The sequence below is a fragment of the Panthera leo genome, chromosome A1 (assembly GCF_018350215.1).
Source record: "Panthera leo isolate Ple1 chromosome A1, P.leo_Ple1_pat1.1, whole genome shotgun sequence".
In the NCBI taxonomy this organism is placed as follows: domain Eukaryota; kingdom Metazoa; phylum Chordata; class Mammalia; order Carnivora; family Felidae; genus Panthera; species Panthera leo.
Genome location: NC_056679.1, coordinates 208935959 through 208962225, shown reverse-complemented (window position 1 = coordinate 208962225; position 26267 = coordinate 208935959). Strand labels below are relative to the sequence as shown.

The following is a 26267-nucleotide window of genomic DNA, read 5'->3' as shown; positions in this document are numbered from 1 at the left end:
CTACCCACTTGCGCATACTTACTGACCTTTGTCTCACATTTTACTTACATGAACCTAAGAAGTAATTTTCAGCACTTTGGAGATAGTCTTTGAGATGCTAGTCTGCTGTCTTCCGGGTGTTGGCCTTACTGACATACATTCCTTTCTTGTTTTACCATTGCTGGTCTCTCTGCCTTTGGATTTTGTCAGTGGCAAGTGGCCGAACCTCCTGTGTTTGGGATCCCTTGAGCCAGATGCTCTTGTGCCTGTGTGTCCAGGATACAGAACTATGGACTTTGCTAAACTATAATCTTTTGCTACTTGAATTATTTTTTATTCCCTCAAATAAGGGGTTGACTAAATTTCTGAATGTTAAAATCTCTATAACATTACAGGTCTATAAGTATAATTTTATACCTCATAGTGAATATACCAGGAAAAAATAGGTTTGTATTATTCGTGGATAAACAGGCAGATGGGTCTCCAGCTATCGATTTTCTTATTTGGTAGACCATAGATTGAAAACTGATGGTCTGGTACAGTGTTTGTTTTTAATTTGAGATAAAATACACGATTGAGAGTTTCCAATTCCACAAATTGGATGATCTGGCAATATTAGTCTAATATTCCTGCACTGCAAGGCTCCTGGGTGTCTCACTTGGTTGAGCGTCCAACTCTTGATTTCAGCTCAGGTCATGACCCTAGGGTTGTGGAATCAAGACTATTGAGAATCTTAATAATTATTAAGGATTACGAAGAGTTTTTGTTTGTGTGGGTTATATTTGTTAATAGTTGCTAAATGTCTCCTAAAAATTAGAAATTTAAAAAGTCATTTAAAAGAATGAACCTAAAAAAATAAATAAAAGTATAAGCCTAATCCATTTTAATATAAATGATACATACTTCATGAAAAATCACCATATTTCTAAAACTAAAATATTAGGGGCGCCTGGGTGGCTCAGTCAGTTCAGCGTCAAACTTCTGCTCAGGTCATGATCTCACAGTTTGTGAGTTCGAGCCCCACTCGGGCTCTGTGCTGACAGCTCGGAACCTGGAGCCTGTTTCAGATTCTGTGTCTCCCTCTCTCTCTGCTCCTCCCCTGCTTGTGCTCTGTCTGTCTCTGTCTCAAAAATAAACACTAAAAAATTAAAAAAAAAAAAAAAAACTATTAGAAGAATGGTATTATTTTACATTTTTGCAAATCTCTTAAATGTCTGGCTTAAGAAGATAACTAGATTTTCATATCTGCATCTGCCATCAATATGTTGTGATATGTTGTTTACTTGAAGTATATGAAGAAAAGCAGGCCTCACACAGTTATGTAGTGGGAAAATAAGAGGTCTTTTAATAACCTTCTTAGATGTGAAAGTTCTTCTTTGATAGTATACACGAACTTGAAAAGCAGTACAGTTTCTTAAAGGTTAGTTATGATGTGGAATTTGAAACCATCAGTGATTTTTTTTTTTGAAATTTGTTAAGAACCACTTGTCTATCTTGTATTTTGAATGGACCTTCTATCCATGCATGATTCTGAAACATATGTTGGTCATTTGGGAAATACTGGTTCTCTAAGTAACGCAGAACTTCCAAATGTTGACCTATTTCATTAACCAATAGAAAAAAATGATGGTGTTAATCTATCTTAATAAAAAAAAATCTTATAAGTATTGGGGAGTTGTTAAGCTTATGCTAGTTGATACAATCTTTTTTTCCAACCTTGATACAATCTTGATGAATTTTTCAAGATTCTGATTTTCTCTTAAGTGCTCTAATTTTCATTAGTAACAAGTACAATGAGTTGTCTTCCTCAAAGTGACACTCATTTCATTTATTTTTGTTTAAAATAGGTATATAACAGTGAGGAATACAAGAACTACTACGACAATTTGCTTGTCACTGCCTTGACTTATGCTGATGTACCAGCAATTTTACCCACTGTTGCTTCTGCATCATCAGTGCAAATGTCAATAGAGTGAAAAAGGCAAATGATGTGTTAGTATTATTATGAAAATAACTTTGATCTCATGAACACCTTTAAAGGAACCTGCAGAATACACTTTGAGAACTACTACTCAAGTAGCTCTCTATTTAAGTAGATTATCTAGCCCCATGAGGCACTAAGGGTTTTTAAAAATATCCTCATTAGAATGGAAATTCCATGAGGGCAGAGACTATGCTTTATGTCTTCACTACTCTCACTAGTATCTGGCACTTAATAATGGCCAACATTTGGGGCGCCTGGGTAGCTCAGTTGGTTGAGTACCGGACTTCAGCTCAGGTCATGATCTTGCAGTTCGTGGGTTTGTCGTGCTCTGTGCTGACAGCTCAGAGCCTGGAACCTGCTTCAGATGCTGTGTCTCCTTTTCTGCCCCTCTCCGGCTTGCACTCTGTCTCCCTCTCTCTCAAAAATAAATGAAACATTTAAAAAATTTTTAAAAATGGCCAACGTTTATTGGGTGTGCAATACATGCCAGGCACTATTCGAATTGCTTTTTGAAAATTAACTCATTCAATCATCAGAAAAATCTACGAGGTGATAGGTGCTATCCTTATATTATCCACTTAACTGGTGAACAATTTAAAGCACAGAGAGACTAAGTAAATCATCAAAATTACATTACTAGAATCAGGATTTGAGCTGAGACATTCTAGTTCTGGAACTCATTTGCTTAATGCTATGCTATCCTGCCTCTCAAATAATTTGATTCATAAATTTACTTTGCGCCAAGAAAATCAAAGTTACTCTGGCACACTTACCACTTTTATTATGAAGACGTTTCATGCAGGCAAAGCCAGAAAAAAAAAAAAAAAAAGCTTAGTGCAGAAGTCTCCCGTAGTGCAATTATTGTTTCTTTGTTTTAATCACAATAAATTTTTGTGATTTTTCTGTAATGATCATGATTATCTACTTCTACTGGTTGATGATATATATCTTCCATTTTTCTTCTTTTTCTCCAGCACTCTGTAGTTTAAAATGTTATATATCTACAATGGAATGTTCTCAACAAATGGTGCTGAAACTACTAGACACCCACATGCAAAAAAAATGAATCTAGACACAGACATTATACCTGTCACAAAAATTAACTCAAAATGGATCATTGACCTAAATGTAAAACACTAAACTATAAAACTACTAGAAGATAACATAGAACAAAATGTATGTAATTTCGGATAAGGCAATGACTTTTTAGATACAATGCCAGAGACATGACCCATGAAAGAAATAATGATAAACCGCCCTTCATTAAAATTAAAAACTTGGGTGCTCTGGGTGGCTCAGTCGGTTGAGCTGTTGAGCATCTGACTTCAGCCTAGGTCATGACCTCGTGATTCGTGAGTTCAAGCCCCACGTGGGGCTCTGTGCTGACAGCCCAGAGCCCAGAGATTGCTTCAGATTCTGTCTCTCTCTCTCTCTCTGCTCCTCCCCTACTTGTGCTCTGTCTCTCTCTCAAAAATAAATAAAAACATTAAAAAATTTTTAAAAATTAAAAACTTTTGCTCTGCAAAAGACAACATCAAGAGAATGAGAAGACAAGACACAGACTGGGAGAAGATATTTGCAAAAGACATCTGATAAAGGACTGTAATCCAAAGATACAAAGAACTCTTAAAAAGTCAATAATAAGAAAACAATCTGACTAAAAAATGGGCTAAAGACCTTAAGACACCTCACCAAAGATATACAGATAGCAATTAAGCATATAAAAAGATGCTCCACATCATGTCATCCAGAAAATGCAAATCAAAACACTAGGTACCTATTAGAGGGGCCAACATCTTTAAACACTGACATACCAAATGCTGGTGAAGATGTGGCAGAATAGGACCTCTCATTCATTGCTAGTGAAAATGTAAAGTGGCACAGCCACTTTGGAAGACAGTTTGACAGTTTCTTACAAAACTAAACATATTTTTACTATAGTACTCAGAAATCCCGGTCCTTGCTATTTACCTAAAGAAATTGAAAACTGTCCACACAAAACCTGCACATGATATTTATAGCAGCTTTATTCATAATTGCCAAAACTTAGAGGCAACCAAGATGTCCTTCAGTAGGTGAAATAGGATAAGTAAATGGTAGTATATCCAGACAATGGAATATTAAACAGTGCTCAAAAGAAATGAGTTATTAAGTCATGAAAAGATATGGAGGAAACTTAAATATATATTACTAAGTGAGAGAAGCCAATCTGAAAAAAGCTATATACTGTACGATTCCAAGTATATGTCATTCTAGAAAATGTAAAATTATGGAGACAGTAAAAATGCCAGTGGTTGGTAGAGGTTGGAGGAGGGAGAGGAGGGTTGAATAAGCATATCATAATGTTGATACCATAATGATGATTATACATCATTATACATTTGTCATAAACCATAGAATGTACAGCACCATGAGTGAACGCTATGTAAACTATGGACTGTGGTGATCATGATGTGTTAGTGTAGGTTCATCAACTATAAAATGTGTACCACCAGGTGGGGGATATTGATAATGGGGAAAGCTATGCATGTGTAAGGGCAAGGGGGCGTATGGGAAATCTCTGTAACTTCCCTTCGATTTTATTTTGTGGACCTTAAACTGCTCTAAAAAATTAAAGTCTTAATAAAAAGAAAAAAATTACATATTTTCTCAAGTTCTCATCTATAAATCCTTGACTACCAAGGAGCTGAAATAGCTAGTTATAAGCTTGGGCAATGGTTTTCTTAATGAGTTGTATTCATAAAGTTCTATTTTACGACCTAAGGCCTGCTTATTTGTGCTCAGAGAAGAGACAGTGGCATTAATATCACTTTGTTAAAGGCATAATCAACTGGCCATATTGATTGGAGTTCACATTGGCTTTTGACTTTAGAGGTTGAGTAATCTCTTAGGATTAAACCAAACGTTGTTGTCCCAAGCTATAAAACATCCTGCATAAAAGAGGAGTAGCTTTTGTCTTCACAACTACTTTTTTTCTCTTATTCATTCATTTTTTCTCTCATTAAACATTTTTTAAGTTTATTTTTATTTATTTTGAAAGAGAGATAGAGAGCAAGCGGGGGAGGGCAGAGAGAGAGGGAAACAGAATCCTAAGCAGGTGCTGTGGTGCTAGGGCAATGCCCAACATGGGGTTCTAACTTACAAACTGGGAGATCATGACCTGAGCTGAAACCAGGAGTCAGATGCTTAACCAACTGAGCCACCAAGGCACCACATTTTTTTTTCATTTATTTGCTAAAAACTGAGTGACCATCTAGTCATCATGCTATTAAAGAAGAGTACTAGATTACATGATAGTTAGAGGGGTCTAATTTACTTGGAGGTCTATAAAGGCCTGTAAATGCTTAGAAGAGCACTGAAGTTTAATTTGAGTTTGAAGAATAAGTAGAATTCAATGAAGGGTATAGGGATTGGTGAAGAGTCAGTTTTCAGGTCATGATGTTCTGAAGCTGTTTAGAGAAGACAGGTACAGTGGAAAATAGAAACAATGAGGTTCAAAAAGCTTTGGGGGACATGTTGGTAATTTTGCATTTTATTTTAAGAGCAATGGAAATGATATTAGACTTGATAATTATCATTTAGTGGGTACAGCTAAAGCATAATTTGAAATAGGAGACTAAGGTAATAGTGGGGCCAATGAGTAATTCTATGAAAATATTTTTGTTCAGCAACACTTGTTAGGACTATACATGGTTTTGCTAGAATTCAGAAGTATATAGTTAAATAATATACCATTAGTTTGAACTTCAGATAAGGAGTTGTGTTGTGAAGAAATTAAAACCAATATGAAGTGAAAATATAGTAAGTATGTGAATCAAGTGCTTTGGGAATGCTTGCTGTGAGCTGGGAAACTCTATAACCAATCATGCCTAACAGAGGGAGGCTTGGTCTAAGAATATGAGACTTAGAGCATTTTTTGGCAACTCTTATAGCAACTCAAGTCTTTTTGGCTTCCATGTGCTTGTCGGTCATGTAGTAAATACACCTTTTTTTCTTAAAATATACCGAAAATGTGGAGAGTTGTGAGGGTTTCCTCATAGAGGACAAAACACAAAGAAAGCGAGTATATTGGCTTTTCTTTAGAGTTCTGTGAGGATTGTGTCATCTTGGCAGTAAATGCACCTTGAAAAAGAAAGGATGTTCACAAAAATAGTATGAGATCTTGCCATTTGCGACAATATGGATGGACCTAGAGGGTATTATACTAAGGGAAATAAGACAAAGAGAGACAAACACCATATGATTTTACTCATATGTAGAATCTAAGAAATGAACAAACACATGAGCAAAATGCAGAAACAGACCCATAAATGCAATGAACAAACTGATGGTTGTCAGAGGGAAGGTGGTTGGGCAAAAGAGGGGAAAGGGAGTGTGAAACAGAGGCTTCCACTTATAGAATGAACGAATAGGTCATGGAGACAAGAGGCACAGCAAAGGGAATCTAATCAATGGTGTTGTAATAGTGTTGTATGGTGACAGATGGTAGCTACACTTGTGGGCATAATATACAGATTAGTTGAATCACTATGCTGTATGCCTGAAACTAGTGTAACTTTGTGTGTCCACTATACTTGAATAAAAAATATGAAACAAAACAAAATACCTCTCCAGGTGTTTTGCATACTGATACGCAGCCAAGATTGAGAAATAAATTCTGAGGGCTTCCACAGGTTTACTTGTTCCTTGAAAGACCTGTGGACTCATTCTTTCTCTATCTTTTCTATATGCTTAGTATACCAATAATATATAGTCATTGAATAAAATCTACAAAATACAAAAAAAAAAAAAAAAAGAAAAGAAAGGGTGTTGACAAAACTGGGGGGTGTTCCCAGCCACTGGGCGGAGTTAGCAGGTAGTCTCTGCAGTGCTTATGCCCCGCCAGCCCGCTAGGGCGGCGCAGCTCCGGGGGCCGCGATCCCTTCGCGGAAGGTGACGCTCTTGGCCCCGGCGGCGGCGCAGTACCTGAAAGGCGATAGTTCCTGCAGGTTTTGCCGGGAGTCTTTCGCCACTGCTTGTTCTGTGGCTGTGGCTAGTTCTGCGGCAGGCGGCCGGCCATGGAACGCCCGGGGCCCAGTGAAGGTGGGTTCCGTGGGGCGATCCTAGGCAGGGTGGGTAGGGCCAGCGGGTGCCGGCGTCGCCGCACTAACGAGGTCTCCTCCTTCTCCTCTTGCCCCAGTGACAGGCTCAGACGCATCGGGACCGGATCCGCAGCTGGCGGTCACCATGGGCTTCACCGGGTTCGGTAAGTGACTGCCTTACGCTTAGCTCCGTCTCCTTTTGCACAGGTTTTAAGAACCGCAGGTTGAGAGGGGAGGCCCAGCTGTCACCTCTGTTCCGCACCCTCCGCTGTGCCAAGTCCTAGTTACTTTAACTCTAGTGTGTATACCTTGCAATTTCTGGGTATTCTCCATCCATTTTCCAATTCTTGCCTGTCTGTTGGGACCAGCTCAGGTGACACGAGTGGAAAGCCTTGTAAGAGAGAAAGGTAGCTTTGTGACCCACGTGGTGGGCGGTGTTGGTTGGTGGAGGGAGTTGTCTTTTTGTGTCCAGAGACTGAGAGCTAACCATTGACCGTGGTCTGTAACGAGATGGCCTTTCTGGTAACAGGTGAGCCGTTAAGTGATATTATAACGGTTATTAAATCCTTTTTGATTCAAGCTTTTCTTCCCCGGCATCGTTACTTCAATCTCTCTGTGGAGCCTTGTTATGAGATAAAGAAAAACATTTCAAACAGAGATGTAGTCATCTGTTGAAAACATTACTGTCTGTAAGAAGGCGACGTAAATTGTTTTTCCATTTCTTTTGGGTTTTGGACAGAACAGATACCAGGCTAATGTGTCCAGGTCTCTTGTTAGTGTTCATTTACCCATCTACTATGGTAATGTCTTATGCCACATTTTTACTTCTAGGTAGTTGTTTTTGCAAAAATACTGCATACTTATGTATTATTACAGTACTTACTTTGTTTCAGTTCTTTAGCTTCTTCTCTGATGTCAAAAGTAACATATATTAATAGCAGGAAATCTGAAGAACACAAAAGATGAGAAAGAAGAAAGTAAAGCCATTAATAATCTTGTGATCTAGAAATCAAGACTTAGAACTTTGTTTTCCAGTTTTTCCTGTTGTGTATTTATCAAGAAACTTAAGATCATATGTGTGTACAGGTTTATATTACTCTTAATTATATGCTTTATTTAATTCTTAATACTCTTAAGGATTTTCCCATGTTATAAAATGCTCTTCCAAAATGGCTGAATAGTAGTCCATTTAATATGTGTATAATTTGTAATATTTTAAACTTTCTCCTACATAGTTTCTAATTCTAATTTTTTTCAGTAATACTAAAGTTAATATTTTTAGAAATAACTTTCATGTCTTGTAAAAGGAATTTTTGTGTATTTTCATAGGGTAGTTTTCTAAAGAATGGACTATAATAAAAAATATAAATATTAAAAAGTAACCAAAAATTTGGGTATATGTCTTTTAAAACTGATACATTTTTGTCATAATGCCCTTCAGAAAGTTTGTTTCAATTTATACAAAAGTCAGTATCACGTAAGAATGACATTTTTACCATATTCTTATTAACATGGAGTAGACATTACTATAAAAAAACACGACGAAAACCAATATATTGCTTCCAAACTCATTCAGGTGGTTGTGAGAATTTGATTTCCTGTGGTTTTAGGGTTGAGGCCCCAGTTTCCTTAGTGGCTGTCAGGTGGGAGTCTCTTAGCTCCTTAAGGTACCTGAATTACTTGTCATCTTGCTGCCTTGATCTTAAAATGAAGTAGTGTTTCCAGTCCTTCTCACACTATATCTCCCTGACTTCTGCTGTATCTGTTCTGCATCTTTGCTTGCAAGGGCTTCTGTGATTTAGATTAAGACAATCTTCTGTTTTAAACCAGGATAATCTATTTTAAAGTCCATAACCTTAATTACATCTACAAAGTCCCTTTTGCTGTGTAATATAACATATTCACAGGTTCCCAAGATTAGGGTGTGAACATTCTCCATTCTGCCTATGACAGCAGTGTTAGGTTTAAGGGGTAGAGTCCAGGGGATTAGAGGAGGATGGGAAAGTTGGCTGGTTAATGATGAGACTGTCAATAAAAATTCCCTGAGATAAACTCGTTCTTCTTAGATACTTATCTTGTAGCCATGTTATAAATGAAACAGACTAAATGGTTATAAGTATTTATTGAGTACCTAAAGTTTGCCCAGCTTAGTGCAAGAAGATCACAGTCTGCTACTTATTTCTGTTTAGGAAAAAAAGCTCGAACATTTGATTTGGAAGCAATGTTTGAACAAACACGAAGAACGGCTGTGGAGAGAAGTCGGAAAACACTGGGTAAGAAGTACAGTTATGTCCTTTTCTATTGGTTTAAATCCTGTAAACGCTTTAAACAAGTACATCGACAGTTATAGAAGACTGAGAAAGGGGTGCCTGGGTGGCTCAGTTGGTTGAATATCCAAGACTCTTGATTTGGACTCAGGTCATGATCCAGGGTTGTGGGATCCAGCCCTCTGTCTGGCTACGTGCTGAGTGTGGAGTCTGCTTAAGATTCTCTCTCTCTCTCCCTCGGCTCCGCTCCCGTGCACTTTCTTTCTAAAAAAAAAAAGAAAAAAAAAATTCAAAATTGTTAGAAGACCACATGTGTTCGTTCCTTTGGAAGCAGAGGTTATTATTTTTTTTTAACGTAAAAAGTTGCATCTAAGTAGGATAAGAAAGCCTGGATGCTAAAATCTTTTTGAAGTGTGTGCTATGAACAAGCAAGGATTCTAAATTAATTTGTAAGAATCAGAATAGCAGTTTCTTTATTACCTCTCCTTTCACCTTTATCTGATTTTCATTTCATTTTTTTCTTTTCCTGCTTACAGCGGAACCAGTATTTGGAAGGCTGGGCGAGAGGTGGCACTCAGAGCTGTGTACACCACTGAGTGTTGACTCAGTTTAGAAAATTGAGACATACAGTGAATGTGGCTGCTGCTGTTGAACCCCTGCATTAATGAATTATATCACACATGTAACGAAGGCCTTAATTTCCAGACTGTCTGGTTTGATACCAGGCAGTTGGCAATTCTGGAAAGCGCCTTGGGGTCTTCCAAGTAGACTGACTTCTCTACTGCTTTCTTTGGATCTGAATCAGATCGTTGTTACACTGGAGAAGGAATAGATGTATCCTGATAGAGTAAAACGGGCTAGAAATCAGAGATAGGACTTTTAGACAAATTTAAGTGACTGTTGTTCTGCCAGTTGTCCTTTTTGGTTTACAATGATATATAGCAGTAATACCTAATATTTGGAAAGTGAGCTTCATGTGATTTTTTTTGGTCTTTGGAAGAATAAGTTGTTTTTGTGTGTGTGTGTGTGTGTGTGTGTGATGAGAGGCCCACTATGTACATATACTATTAAAAAAACTGTCATTATGTGAAATCTCACACACAATACACAAAAGTATGGTAATGAACTCTTATCACACGGATTTAAGTACTATAATAATTCATGGCTGGTGTTATTTCCATTTACTTCCCCTCTCAGATTATTTTGGCACAAATCTTAGACATTATTTCACCTGTAAATATTTTAGTATATGTTTTTAAGAGATACAGATCCTTGAAAAAAATGTTTATTTTTGAGCGACAGCACAAGTTGCGGAGGGGCAGAGACAGAGGGGGATAAAGGATCTGAAGTGGGCTCTGTGCTGACAGCAGCCAGCCTGATGCAGGGCTCAAACTTGTGAACTGTGAGATCATGAACTGAGCCAAAGTCGGATGCTCAACCAACTGAGCCATCCAGGTGCCCCCCGATCCTCTTACCTTAGCATACTTAAAAATATTAAATAATTTGGTATCATCAGACAAGATACAAAGACATTTTGTATTTGAGGCCTATTTACAAATGCTTTAACCGCTTGATTTTTAAACATTTTAGTGAATGCTTATACTGTTATAGTATAGCATTCTTGTATTTACCTCTTTCAGCATGTGATAACGAAACATTGGCACAGAGATTGTCTTATTCACCTGAATGAGTTCTATAGTTCCCTATACCATGCCTTGCAAGATAAGTTCTCAATATATACTTGAGAAGGTTAAATTGAATTTGGAACTGTAATACTGTCTTTTGAAAAACGCTGCTTCTTTGGAGAATGTTTTAAAATCCTTTGTATGGATACAGAGCTTGGGATTTGGAGTTGGAGGACCTAGGTTTGAGGGTCAGCCACACATCAGGTTAGAGATAATGTTGGATGAGTTTTCAAATTTAGAGCCTTAATTTCTTTGTCTGTTAAGTGATAATAAGGTCTTCCTTAGAGGGTTCTTGAAAGGATTAAGATGTTGAGCATAGTACTACTTATTTATTTATTAAGTTTATTTTGAGAGAGAGAGAGAGAGAGAGTGAGCACATGCATGCTAGTGAGGGAGATACAGAGAGAGGGAGAGAGAGAATCCCAAGCAGGCTGTGTGCTGTCAGCACAGAGCCTCACATGAAGCGCGATCTCACAAACTCTTAGATGGTGACCTGAGCCTAAATCAAGAGTCAGACGCTTAACTGAGCCGCCCAGGTGCCCCGGGCATAGTACTTTTTAAACAGTTAAGTACTTGAAAAATGTCACTTTTATTTTTTATTATTTGTTTATTCTTTATTTATGTATTTATGTATTTATTTATGTATTTATTTATTTATTTAGAGAACACAAGTAGGGGAGGGGTAGAGAGAGGGAGACCCAGAATCCAAAGCAGGCTCCAGTCTCTGAGTTGTCAGTGTGGAGCTCAGTGCAGGACTGGAACCCACGAACCATGAGATCATAACTGAGCTGCAGTTAGATGCTTAACAGACTGAGCCACCCAGGCACCCTAAAAATATCACTTTTAATTGCTAGAGTTTTTCTTAGTAAAAGCACATATGCGTTTAGCACCTGAGAGGACTTATAGTGAAGAGTTACTACATTTTTAAAATTTGAAACATTATCTCAGGACCAAGTTCTTCTGTGATGTTTGTGGATGAATTAAATGTATTGAACTTCCTTGATTTAGTATTGTTGGACTTGGACATAGTATTATATCCTCAGACTGCTGTTTTTACCCTGATCTAAACACATGAATCCAAAGTTTGACTTATTTTTCTTGAAAGTTCAAAAACTGATATGGGCATAATTTATCTTGTGCTTGGACTGGAGTCTGTGAGCATTGACATGAAACTTGAGGAGAATAAAAACTTTGGTCCCTTTTATTTTATTTTATTTTATTTATTTATTTATTTATTTATTTATTTTTAATTTTTTTTTTTAACGTTTATTTATTTTTGAGACAGAGAGAGACAGAGCATGAACGGGGGAGGGGCAGAGAGAGAGGGAGACACAGAACTGGAAGCAGGCTCCAGCCTCTGAGCCATCAGCCCAGAGCCTGACGCGGGGCTCGAACTCACGGTCTGTGAGATCGTGACCTGAGCTGAAGTCGGACGCTCAACTGACTGAGCCACCAGGCGCCCCTTTGGTCCCTTTTAATAGCGAGTTTGTGTATATGAATATGAACTGTTTTGGTTGGTAAATGCCCTAGTAGAAAGGATGAATTACTATAAAACCTCAATAAAGTATGCATTATTTAAAATGTCAGGAAATAGTGGTGGTGCAATTTTTTTTTTTTTAAGTTTTTAAATTTTTTGAAAGCTCTAAGTTTGTTTAAGTCATATAAAAGGTCCTTTTTTAGGACTGTAATACTATGAGGACATAAGTGGGGAGGAAAGACTTCTTTTTAAAAATTTATTTATTTTATTTTTTTTTTTTGAGAGGGAGAGAGATTGTGAGCTGGGGACAGGGGCACAGGGAGGGAGAGAGAATCTTAAGCAGGCTCCACATTTAGCAGGGAGCCTGATGCAGGGCTTGATCCCACGACCCTGGGATCAGGGCCTGAGCTGAAATCAAGAATTGGATGCTCAACCGACTGAGCCACCTAGGCGCCCCCCCCCCCCCCCGCAATTTTTTTTTATTCAAATGCTTATTTTGGTTGTGCCTATGTTTTAGATGGATTTATGAACTTTCTCAGTTATGTAACTGGAAAAAATGAAAAAAAACATGAAAGAATTTGAAAATGATTTCAATGGATGATTTAATGATCCTGAAAAGAAAATCTGTCCTGTACATTTTAGAAATTAGAAAAGCTTAAAGGTTTTTTTTTCCCCCCCCTCCGGTGTACTTGAAATGGTCTCTTTACCTGGTTGAATACTACCTCATCATTTAAGGCCTCATATTTTACTTTTGTTAGGTGTTCTTTTTTTTTTTTTAATGTTTATTTATTTATTTATTTTTTAATATTTTTATTTATTTTTGAGACAGAGAGACAGAGCATGAACAGGGGAGGGGCAGAGAGAGAGGGAGACACAGAATCCAAAGCAGGCTCCAGGCTCCGAGCTGTCAGCACAGAGCCTGATGCGGGGCTCGAACTCACGGACCACGAGATCATGACCTGGGCCGAAGTCGGAAGCCCAACCGACTGAGCCACCCAGGTGCCCCAATGTTTATTTATTTTTGAGAGAGAGGGAGAGACAGAGCGTGAGCAGGGGAGGGGCAGAGAGAGAGGGAGACACAGAATCTGAAGCAGGCTCCAGGCTCTGAGCTGTTAGCCCCGATGCGGGGCTCGAACCCACGAACTGTGAGATCATGACCTGAGCTGAAGTCAGATGCTCAGACAACTGAGCCACCCAGGCACCCCACTAGGTGTTCTTTAAAAACCTGTTTGGATATAATGGCTTTGTTTCCATGACACTTTAAAAAATACTATAGATTTTATCTTAATATTGTTCACGTATTAAGGATAAGAACTTTGTTCTTCATTTTTTCAGTGCCTAACAGAGCTGGATACATAATGGTTATATCCCTAAATATTTAATGGAGATACGTCATAAATGTAGTTAAAATGTTCTTATTCTTTACTTCCTGGTATTTTGGCAGTATTTAAAATTACGGGCACCTGAGTGACTCAGTCAGTTGAGCATCCGACTTTGGCTCAGGTCATGATCTCATCGTTCCTGAGTTTGAGCCCCACATCAGGATTCACTGCTGTCAGCACGGAGCCCACTTTGGATCCTCTGTGTCTCTTCTCTCTCTCTCTCTCTTTCTGCCCCTCCCTTGTTTGTGCTCTCTCTCTCTCTCAAAAATAAATAAACATTTAAAAAAATTAAATTCAATGTAAATTTATGTGAAATTTGTAGGGTAATGAATTATTTTAAAGTAGAATAACAAAAACATTTAGCAAGATTTAAGTCCCGTGGGTAAAAAGAGTATCATGATTAGAGAACATTTATTTTAGCTATTATTTCTGGTAATTTTATTTCTTTTACTTTTTTTTAAGTTTATTTATTTTGAGAGAGAAACAGAGAGAGAGCACAAGTGGGGAAGGGTCAGAAGGAGAGACAGAATCCCAAGCAGGCTCCACGCCATCAGTGCAGAGCCTGATGCAGGGCTTGAACTCACAGACTTGAGATCATGGAGATCAAGAGTTGGGCACTTAACCATCTGCACCACCCAAGCACCCCTTTATTTCTTTTACATTTTATCTTAAGTTTCATTTCTTCAAGTTAAGTGGTTGCTATAATGATTGGCTCTGAGATTTTCAGCTGCTGAATTACATACTTTTGAGTCTGCAGTTTGTGTGAATCAGCCCAGATGGGACATGGAGGTTTTGGATAGTTTGCTGCTAATCTAGACAAAAATTGCATACATTTGGAGGGGCTTTTGCAGAAATGGCTGTCCATAGTTGATAACTGAAGGTAGAGAACAATAAAATGAGGTGCTTGGAAGTATAAAATTAAGTGTTGGGTAGTAGATTAATTCATTTTGGTTGAGGGAAGATACAGAGCATTTTTACAGTGCTTACAGTGTGCTTGGTTCCACATTGGGTCAAAGTGCATGAAATGATACCCTCTGTCAGGGAGTTATAGACTACTGAATTCTGTTTGGTTTTGGTTTTTGTCCTCAGTTAACAATGAGGAAGAAAAATTTTTTTCCTCTAAAATGTCTTAATCCCCCTTTTATCTTTATCCTTTGCTTTAATGAAGCATCAGGTGATGGCAGGAACCTCTCTGATTAGAAAATCCTTTCTGGTGATGGGGCTCCTGGGTGGCTCAGTCGGTTAAGTGTCCTACTTCAGCTCAGGTCACAATCTCACACTCTGAGTTCGAGCCCCGTGTCGGACTCTGTGCTGACAGCTCAGAGCCTGGAGCCTGTTTCAGATTCTGTGTCTCCCTCTCTGCCCCTCCCCTGCTCATGCTGTCTCTCTGTCTCAAAAATAAATAAAAACATTTTAAAAAATTTAAAAAAATAAAAAATAAATAAAAAAAGAAGATCCTTTCTAGTGTTAAAAAATTAAAATTTTAAATTAAAAAATTAGATGCTTCACTAGGGACAAGTAGTTTGGAGTAGTTATCCTCTGCTGAGGAACTCTAGTTGAACAGGTGGGTGGGCCAGTTTCCGGATAGTCTGTCCACAAGCATGCAGTGAAGGGCTGGGCTTTATTGCCTCTTGGAGAGAAAGGCAGGCAAATTGTTACTTAAGGTGGGTGGTGCTCATTGGATAATTTTAGTCTCTTAAGAAAGTCTGGTCACATCTCAGAAAGATCCAGTTTTGGAGCCTCAATTCACTGTTTTGGGACTTTATAGCTTTGTTACTTGACTTATCAATGGCATAGATTTCTCAAATGTAGAGTGAGAATAAATAGTACCTACTTCAAGTGTATTGTGTAATTGAGATTGTTAGGAGAGTAAAACTTAAATGTTCTCACTTAAAAAAAAAAAAAGGTAGATATGTGAGATGATGGATATGTTCATTCACTCCATGGAGGGAATCCTCTCATAATGTATATGTATATTATATCACATTGTACATTTTAAATCTTTTATAATTTTATTTGTCCCCTATACCTCAATAAAGCTAAAAAAATAATATCTACTTCAGAGGTCGTTATGATGATTAAAAGAGTTAATTTATAGGCAGTGCTTAAAACAATACGTTATACATAGTTAGCTCCATGTTAAGTATTAGCTGCTCTAATCTTTGTTAAATTAAGGTTGCTATTAAGATACTTTTTGTTACTTGCAAAGAAGTCCTAGAAGACCTAATTAAAAATGGCTCAAGGGGCTCCTGGGTGGCTCAGATGGTTAAGTGTCTGACTTTGGCTCAGGTCATGATCTCGCGGCTCCTTAGTTCGAGCCCCGCGTCAGGCTCTGTGCTGGCTACTTTGGATTCTGTGTCTCCCTCTCTCTCCGCCCCTCCCCTGCTCATGCTCTGTCTCTCTCTCTCTCTCTCTCTCTCTCTCTCTTAAAAATAAATAATAACCATTAAAAATTTTTTTTAAATAAAAAATAAAAATGGCACAACTAAGAAAAATGTACTGTTGCACATGACAATAACTCTGGAATGGGGCTCTTCCATCTTCTGAGTCCTGACCTGAAGAATATTAAGTTTTTCCCTCTTTTTCTGCTTTGCCAGTTGTAGGGTATTGGCTTGTCCCAAGCTGGGTATATTCTCATGACCTAAAATTGTAAGTGAAATTTTGTTACATGCAGATGACCACCTCCACAGGCTGAAAGGATACTGTTTGATATATGTTTTAAAAGTAAGGGGTGCCTGGGTGGCTCAGTTGGTTAAACTGACTCTTGATTTCAGCTCAGGTCATGATCCTCAAGGTCATGGGATTGAGTGGAGCCTGCTTGGGATTCTCTCTTCTTCTCTCTCTCAAAATAAAGAAAAGAAGAAAACCTTTCTCAAGTTTTCTTCCGGCTGACTTCTCCTCAGATCTTAATTGACTAGTATTAGTGTGGCACATCAGCTCCAAAAAACAGCCACTGACAAGAGTGATAAAGTTGAGTTGGAATCAAGTTTTAACCCTTTCTGGGCGGGGAGGGGCCCAGGATCTGCTGAAGAACTTGCTCTTATCTGGAGAAAATTGTGGTTTTCGGAGCAAGGGAAAAAGGGAGAAATGGCTGTTGGATAGCTAATAACGTATGCCGAGGTACTGTTTACTGAGTAAGGTCAGAACTGCCCCAAGACCTGAGCCTAGGATCAAATGTCCAAGTGTTTTTCACCCCCGAACCCCTCTCCTCCCACCCTGTAGAGTACAGAGGGATTGACTGGAGAAGCAGGATGAGGGTAGGAGCCAAGCAGGGCAACTCTTTAAAAAAAAATTGTTTTTTAATGTTTATTTTTGAAGGAGAGAGATCTAGGCGTGAGCAGGGAGGGGCAGAGAGAGAGGGGGAGACACAGAATCCAAAGCAGGCTCCAGGCTCTGAGCTGGTTAGCACAGAGCCCCACAAGGGGGCTTGAACCTGCCCACCGTTAGATCATGACCTGAACTGACATGGGACGCTTGACTGAGTGAGCCACCCAGGTGCCCCGGGGCAGCTCTTATAGGACATTATCTTCCTCTTTTTTATTTTTTTCAACCTCAGCATCAGAGTGCAGAATTGTCAACTTCTAAGTCACCTTAGCCCAGTGGTGAGCACAAAAAATATGAACACAAGCTAGGGCTGTAGTATGTATTTGCCTTACCTCTTCCTGCAGAGTTTAATCTTCCTTGTTTGAATTCAGAGGATATCTAGTTACTTGTTGACACTTGCTTGCTATCTCCTTGTTTCTCATCGTCCAGGTCCTGGCAACAAAAGACCCTAAAGAGTACAACATTTCAATTAATAAGTAGTACCCTTTAATAGTGCCTAAGTTTGGGTGTATTGTTTTTTCATCATTAAGGAAAAATGTTAAAGATTATCTTAAGTTATTGAAGATCATGGTAGTTAAGAACCAGACTGTTCATATAATTAATTTCCTTCCTATGTGTCCCTCAATTGTAGAGTGAGATTATCAGAGGAAAACGATTTAATTTCTTTGGATATTTGTTTTTGTCTTTCCAAGGTAAATAACTCTAGAAATCTGAAATTTTCTCATAGTTTTTGTGGGAAGTGCTTGACCACAAATCCAGTGTGGGAAATTCAGAAATGAACAAAATGTTTTTTTTACACAGAGCCCGACACAGGGCTTGAACTTGTGAACCATGAGATCATGACCTGAGCCAAAGTTGGATGCTTACCTGACTGAGTCACCCAGGTGACCCAGGAATGAACAAAATTCTGTTTATAGTGTAAAACATTGAAAATGAAAAGTAAAATTACCTAAGATCTTACTTTTAGATACTTTTTTACTTATAACCTTCCACATCTTTTTATTTTATTATTAATTAATAATTAATTAATTAATTAATTTAAAGACTTTATTTTTAAACAATCTCTACATCCAATGTGGGGCTCAAACACACAACCCCGAGATCAAGAATTACATGTTCCACTGACTGAGCCAGCCAGATTCCTCCCGTATCTTTTTAGATAGTACATTGTGGTTCATATGCTATTCACATGCTAATTTTGCTTAGCGCATCTGTTACTATTTTTCCCAGATTTGTACATTTTCCATCACTAATTTTATTGACTGTATTTTATATTATTGTGGTTTACAATAGTTATTTTCCCATTGTTAGACATGTAGGTTGATAATTTTTTGCTGTTACTGGGACCACTCTTAAGTTACATCTCTGTGACTATGTTAATTTTTAGCCTTTATTAATAGTGAAAAATTTTGAAGAGTAACTGTTGGAAAATTTTTTAATCTTTTCAGAAGCAAGAGAAAAAGAGGAAGAAATGAACAGAGAGAAAGAATTAAGAAGGCAAAATGAAGATATTGAACCAACATCTTCAGGCTCAAATGTGGTCAGAGATTGCTCTAAATCATCTTCCAGGTGCTTGATTTTCTCAAAAGGATTCTATTAAATTATCGCTCCCATTTAGGTGTTTAATCTCAGATTAAATTGAATCTAGATAATTGATAATCTTAGATAATTGAAACTGGTAGTCATTGCAAAGGAAAAAAGAGGATAAAGATAGAGATTTTGTTCTAAGAAATTTTTTAAAAATATCTTCAGTTTTTTTTTTTGTTTGTTTGTTTTTTTAATTTTTTTTTTCCAACATTTTTTATTTATTTTTGGGACAGAGAGAGACAGAGCATGAACGGGGGAGGGGCAGAGAGAGAGGGAGACACAGAATCGGAAACAGGCTCCAGGCTCCGAGCCATCAGCCCAGAGCCTGACGCGGGGCTCGAACTCACGGACCGCGAGATCGTGACCTGGCTGAAGTCGGACGCTTAACCGACTGCGCCACCCAGGAGCCCCAGTTTTTTTTTTTTTTTTTTTAATTAAAGATCTTCAGTTCTAATTAGAGCTCAGCAAGTAAACACTATCAGATTTTAGTTTTCTCAGAAATATAAAGCAAGTGACAGCTTCTTTTGTCAGTCACCACAATGACTATGCGTTGGCACTAGGGGGAGCAGTCTTTACTGGTTCTGAGAAGGGACAGGGTGACCTTTTTCCTAGGGAAGAGAAAGCCCATAATTAAAAAGAATTCTCTTGAAATTTTGTAAACAAATACACATTTTTAGATAAATGAGAAAGTACACATTAGTTAAGGACTTTTAAAAATGTTTTTTTTTAATGTTTATTTGTGGGAGAGAGAGAGAGAGACAGAGCATGAGCGGGGAGGTGCAGAGGGCAAGGGAGACACAGAATCCAAAGCAGGCTCTAGGCTCTGAGTGGTCAGCACAGAGCCTGATGCAGGGCTTGAACTTACAAACCTCAAGATCATGACCTGAGCTGCAGTTGGATGCTTAACTGACTGAGCTACCCAGGCGCCCCAACATTAGTTAAGGACTTTTAAAGGCCCTTTTGATAATGGTTTTCACGTACTAGGACAAAATGCTAGAACATATAGGTGGGAGGAAACTGTGAAATGACTTTTTTCTTCAATGAGGCAACTGGAAGTTGTATAATTTCTGCATAATTTTAATTGCTATAAGGCTATGCAGTTTTTCTTGTGATTTTTACGTCTTTTTTTAAAAAAATAAATCTGATCATTTCTTTCTCCACTTGAATTTGGACCTTATAATTTATATTGATAAACTTGTTGCATTTGATATTTTTTCTCATTCTCTAGCTTTTTATTTATTTTATTTTATTTTATTAAAAAAAAAATTTTTTTTTTTAAACATTTATTTATTTTTGAGACAGAGAGCATGAACAGGGGAGGGTCAGAGAGAGAGGGAGACACAGAATCTGAAACAGGCTCCAGGCTCTGAGCTGTCAGCACAGAGCCCGATGCGGGGCTCGAACCCACGGACCGCGAGATCATGACCCGAGCTGAAGTCGGACGCTTACCGACTGAGCCACCCAGGCGCCCCAACATTTTCTAGCTTTTTAAAGAATCTCAGTTATATCACATTTCATTGTACAAACATTGTTTTCATGTGTTTGAGCATATTTTATTCAAGATACGTTTCTAATTTTTTTAAATATTTATTTTTGAGAGAGAGAGAAAGACAGAGCACGAGCAAGGGAGGGTCAAGAGAGAGGGAGACACAGAATCAGAAGCAGGCTCCAGGCTCTGCACTGTCAGCACAGAGCCCGACATGGGGCTTGTACTTATGGACCGTGAGATCATTACCTGAGCCAAAGTTTGACACTTAACTGACTGAGCCACTTAGGCTCTCTAAGATATATTTCTTAGGCAGTTATTGTCCCTCAGATATGAGATTATTATGCTATTCTCTTTTTTTCTAGATTTAATAAAAATTACTTTATAAGTGAGAAATTATTATGAAGTATTTAAGACTTTCAAAAAGTTGATAAAGGATAGTATCCACTAGACAACTTAAGAAGTAAACTTTTACTGTTATGGTGAACACTTCTCAGAACTGCCTTCCATTGCCACTCCCTCCCTTCTTGGCAGAAGTAACCAATCTTCTAAATTTAAATTTTTTTATGTATCTCTTTATAATGTTATTGTGTATCTTTGTATCCCTAAGACATATATAATATTGTTTTGCATATTTTACAACCTTTCTAGTATAGCACTTAGCATATTATACACTATTATGTAAACTGTTTCTGCTGTGTGTTCTTTCATAAGATTATGGACACTGTAAAGTCAGGGTTGTTTTTCCCTTTAATTAAACAAAAAATTTTTGTTATGAAGTATACTATACATATAAAGCTCTGAATATCCTACATTTAAAGTAGAGAGAATGATGAAGTGAACACCTAGCTTGGGAGAGAGAGTATAGAGCTTTACCAGTGTCTTTGAAGTCCTCTCTCTGCTCATATTTCTCTTTCTTGCACTGGGGAAATCTTCACTTTGTTTACCCTTACTTCCTTTTTTTCTAAATAGTTTACTAGGTATAAGTGCATTCCTAAACAGTATGCTGTTTTATATGATTTCTTATTTAAAATTACTTATTTATTTAGAGTGCATGTGTGTGAGTGAGTGTTGAGTTGGGGAGGGGCAGAGAGGGAGAGAGAGAATCCCAAGAAGACGTTGCACTGTCAGGGCCCTGACTTGGGGCTCGATCCCACAAACCGTGGGATCATGACCTGAGCTGAAATAAAGAGTCAGATACTCAACTGACTGAGGCCAGGGGCCTCATGATTTCTTATTTTATATTGATGCTGTTAATGCTGTCTTGGATCTTTTTTCACTTTGGTGTTGTTTTGTTTTTTTTTAATCCAAGATGTTTTTGAGATTCACTCATGTTCACAAGTGGGGTTATAGTTTATTTTCAGTGCAGTTTGGTTTTCTTTTTAGAAATACACTATAATTTTTTCCATTGTCTAGTCAGTTTAGGTTGCTGTTTTTCTGTATTATTATGACATTTTTTATGTTTTTACTGACTTGTAGCCATCCTCTGTTTTATATGTGCAAAAGTTTCTTTACAGTATGTATCTAGTAGTAGACTTGTTAGGTCTTTAAGTACATACTTACTTTTACTATATTTGGCTTAGTTATTTTCTGAAGAGTTTGTACCCATTTACATTACCACCAGCAGAGTGTAAGAATTCCTGTTGCTCCACATCCTTGCCAACACCCATTATTGTTACACATTTTCATTTTTGCCAACCTGATTATTGTGAAGTAATAGCCTTATGATGTTCATTTGCACTTTGCTGGTTACTGGTGTAGTTGTGCATCATTTTAAAAGTTCTTTGGAGATACATTTTTTCTTCTGAAGATCTAAAAAGAACTGTATCTTCTGTCAGATTTTATATTGGGTTGTTTGATGGTTTATTATAATTTTTTTATTTTTTAATGGTGTTTTTAAATAAACACAAGTTTCACATTTTAATGTATTCTAGTTTATTAATCTTTTCTTCTGTGTTTTTGTGTTTTGCTTAAGAAATGAGTCCTGGGGTGCCTGTTTGGCTCAGTTGGTTGAGCGTCGGACTCTTGATGTCCCCTCAGGTCATGATCTTGCGGGTGTGGGATCAAGCCCTGTGTCAGGCTCTGTGCTGAGCTGCTGAGCATGGAGCCTGCTTGGGATTTTCTCTCCCTTTCTCTCTCTGCCCCTCTCCTTCTCGTGCTCCTGCACACGCACTCTCTCTCCCCCAAAGTAAATAAATAAACTTAAAAAAAAGAAAAAAGAAATGAGTCTTTGTTCTGAGATCATAAAGAAAACTTCCTATGTTTTTTCTTAAAGTTCTCAAGTTTTGTATTTAACATTTATGTCTTTATTCAATCCAGAATTGCTTTTTGTGAGTAATGTGAAGTTGTAATCCAGTTTTATTTTCTCCTCCATATGGCTAATCAATTTTCCCTGTCCCTTTATTTTTAATTTTAATAGGATTTAATTTTTATTTTATTTATTTTTTAATTAAAAAATGTTTTTAATGTTTATTTTTGAGAGACAGAGACAGAGCATGAGTGGGGGAGGGGCAGAGAGAGGGTAACACAGAATCTGAAGCAGGCTCCGGGCTCTGAGCTGTCAGCATAGAACCAGACACAGGGCTGGAACCCACAAGCAGTGAGATCATGACCTAAGCCGAAGTCAGATGCTTAACCGACTGAGCCATCCAGGCTCCCCAAGGCCTTATTTTTTAGATTAGTTTTAGGCTCATAGCAAAATTGAGCAGAAGGTACAGAGATTTTTTTTCCATATAGCTCCTGTCCTCCTACCTCCCTCATCATCAACACCCCCCTACCAGAGCGATACATTTGTTACAATTGATGACCCCATGCTGACACATCATCATCACTCAGAATCCATAGTTTACATGACAGTTCAGTCTTTGATATTGTACATTCTGTAGGTTTGGACACATATGTAATGACATGTAGCTACCATTATATATCAGAGTAGTTTCAGTGACTTAAACATCCTCTGTGTGCTACCTTTTCATTCCTTCCTCCCCCTAATTCCCAACAACCACTGATCTTTTAAATTTTTGTCAAAGAATTTATACACATTATGAAATCAAACATTGTTTTTCCCTGTTCATGATTCTTACTTTCCAGAAAAAAACTACTTAAATTTTTTTGTTTTTCATCTTTTATTTACCTTCATATTTCTAAATTGTAACCTTTTACCACTGTCTTGATTTTTTTCTACTGTGGCAACTTTCTGTTTTCAAAATTTTTTACACACCAAACAGAAATTTGACCATTAACCAATGATTTCTCACTGTTCTCTCCTCTTAGCCACTGATAGCCTCTGATATACTTTCTGTCTCCTTGAAATTTACCTGTTCTAGATATTTCATATAAGTGGAATTATGCACTGTTTTCCTTTCATATCTGGCTTCTTTCACTTTGGATGATGTTTTCAAAGTTCTTGTATCAGAACTTCATTCCTTTAAATGGTTAAATAGTATTCCATTGTATGTATATATCACAATTTGTTTATCCATTCATGTGTTACTTAATATTTTTGGGTTTCCACCTTTTGAGTTTTGTGAATGTAATGAACATTGGTGTACAAGTATATGTTTTTGAGTCTTTGCTTTTAATTCTTTTTGGTATATACCTAGGCGTGGAATTTATGGGTAATATGGTGATTTTATGTTTAACTTTCTTTTTTTAAAATTTTTATTCATTTACTTTTTAAGATTCATTTTTAGAAATATTTTTAAGTTTTATATATATATATATAATGTTTATTTATTATTGAGAGACAGAGAGACAGAGCATGAGCAGGGGAGGGTCAGGGAGAGAGGGAGACACAGAATCCGAAGCAGGTTCCAGGCCTTGAGCTGTCAGCACAGAGCCCAACGTGGGGCTCGAACTCACAAACCGTGAGGTCATGACCTGAGCCAAAGTTGGATGCTCAACTGACTGAGCCACCCAGGTGCCCCAGTATTTTTAAGTAATCTTTATACCCAGCGTAGTGCTTGAACCTAAGTACCCCAAGATCAAGAGTCACGTGCTCTCCACTGACTGAGCCAGCCACGTGCCCTTATTTATTTTAAGTAATCTCTACATCCAACATGGGGTTCGAACTCACGATCCTGAGGTCAAGAGTCGCATGCTCCTCTGACTGAGCCAGCCAGGCACCCCTGTTTAACTTTCTTTATGAGGAATTGCCTAACTGTTTTACAATGTGGTTGCACCATTTTATATTCCTATCAGCAATGTACGAGGGTTCCAATTTTTTCACATTCTTGTCATTAGTTATTTTCCATTTTGTTTTGTTATGGTTTTAATATAGTCATCCTAGTAGGTGTGAATTGGTATCATGTAGTTTTTATTTTCATTTCCCTAATGTCTAAAGGTTTTGAGCATTTTTTTCATGTGCTTATTGGCCATTTATATATCTTCTTTGGAGAAATAACTATTGAAGTCCTTTAACCATTTTTATTTTTTATTCATTATTATTATTTTTTTAAGTAGTCTTCACATTTAACACAGAGCCCAATGCAGGGCTTGAACTCATGACCCTGAGATCAAATCTGAGCTGAGATCAAGGGTTGGACACTTAACTGACTGAGCCACCCAAGCGCCCCCAAATAATTTTTTAAACAATCTACAATGTTGTTAAAATTTGTTTTAGAGGAAGGTAGTCATTTAAGACTACCATTTTTTAAAAAAAATTTTAAGTTTTTGGTAGGTGCCTGGGTGGCTCAGTTGGTTAAGCACCTGACTCTTGATTTCAGCCCAGGTCGTGATCTCACAGTTTGTGAGTTGGAGTTCCGCATCGGCTCTATGCTGACAGTGTGGAGCTTGCTTGGGATTCTCTCTCCCTCTCTCTCTGACCCTCTCTTGCTCACATTCTCTCTTTCCCAAAATAAATAAACTTAAAAAAATAAATTAAAAACATTTGTTTTAATTTGAGAGAGAGAGAGGGTGAGAGCATGTGCAAGCAGGGGAGAGTGGCTGAAGGTGAGAGAGAGAAAGAAAGAGAGGGAGAGAGAGAATCCCAAGCAGGCTCCACACTCAGCATAGAGCCTCATGCGGAGCTCGATCCCACAACCCTGGGATCATGACCTGAGCTGAAATCAAGAGTTGGACACTCAACTGACTGAGCCATCCAGGCGTCCCTCAACTGATGGAGCCATCCAGGCGTCCCTAAGACTACCCCCTTTTTTTGGCTTTAAAGAAATAGTGTATGAATGTAAGTTGCCCTTCAAAATCAAATGCTGGGAAGAAATATGTCATTTATTCAATGAAATATAGCTGCAGGATAGGAGGGAAATATTGATGTACTCATAATTTGTAAGATAGGAATCATTCAGACATTTGCATTTTCTCTAAAGAAATTAGTACCAGAAATAATGAATTTTGCTTATGAATTTAATTTCTAAACTGAAATTGTATACTTACACATCTTATTTAATGCTTAGCTAAGCTCTCTTTTAAAAAGTCAGCTGAGAAAAATGTTAGGTTTTGACTCCTCTGTTTTCTCATCAGATGCATATTGTTTCTCAGGATCTGGTTCATATTTTGGCACCACATTGAGTCAAGGCATATTTTAAACATGGAATGTGCTCTGTTTTCTGTCACGGACATTTTTGGGCATAATTTTACAGACTTTGTTTTTCAGAAATTGAAAATATGTTAAAATAGTTTATTTTTTTTGCCTTGTGTATATTAGAAGCAAAAAGACAGAAATGGACTTAGAAGCTGCATAGAAGCTGATACATTCCATCTAGTTTCATGTGGGTATTAGGACTGCATAATCAGCCGTGGAATCAACATGGCTTCATGTAGTTGTCAGTTCAGTGCTTGCTTCTGAACTAGTTAATTCAGTTAAAGCATTGGTGCTAAAGATTAACAGTTTAGTTAGAGCTCTCTGTGCTCTGAATAATTTTGCATTAAGACAGTCTGCGACTTCTAAACTAGTACAGTTGGGAATTTGTGATTTTAATCACAAGGGAGAAAATTTTGGAGTGTGACTACTTTAATAAAAATGTATTCAGTCATCCAGCTGTTATTTATTGAACATCT

General features: G+C 37.7%; 1 protein-coding gene across 1 annotated transcript in view; it reads left to right on the top strand.

Annotated features, from left to right (window-relative positions):
* The first annotated feature begins 6920 nt into the window (after positions 1 to 6920).
* Positions 6921 to 26267, top strand: part of WDR70 (WD repeat domain 70) — a 299594-nt gene continuing 280247 nt past the window's right edge. Inside the window, exons 1-4 of the mRNA XM_042951763.1 lie at positions 6921 to 7045; positions 7143 to 7208; positions 9234 to 9317; positions 18628 to 18748. Coding sequence (XP_042807697.1) covers positions 7021 to 7045; positions 7143 to 7208; positions 9234 to 9317; positions 18628 to 18748 — 296 coding nt within the window. The 5' untranslated portion in view covers positions 6921 to 7020. The remainder of the gene's footprint in view (positions 7046 to 7142; positions 7209 to 9233; positions 9318 to 18627; positions 18749 to 26267) is intronic.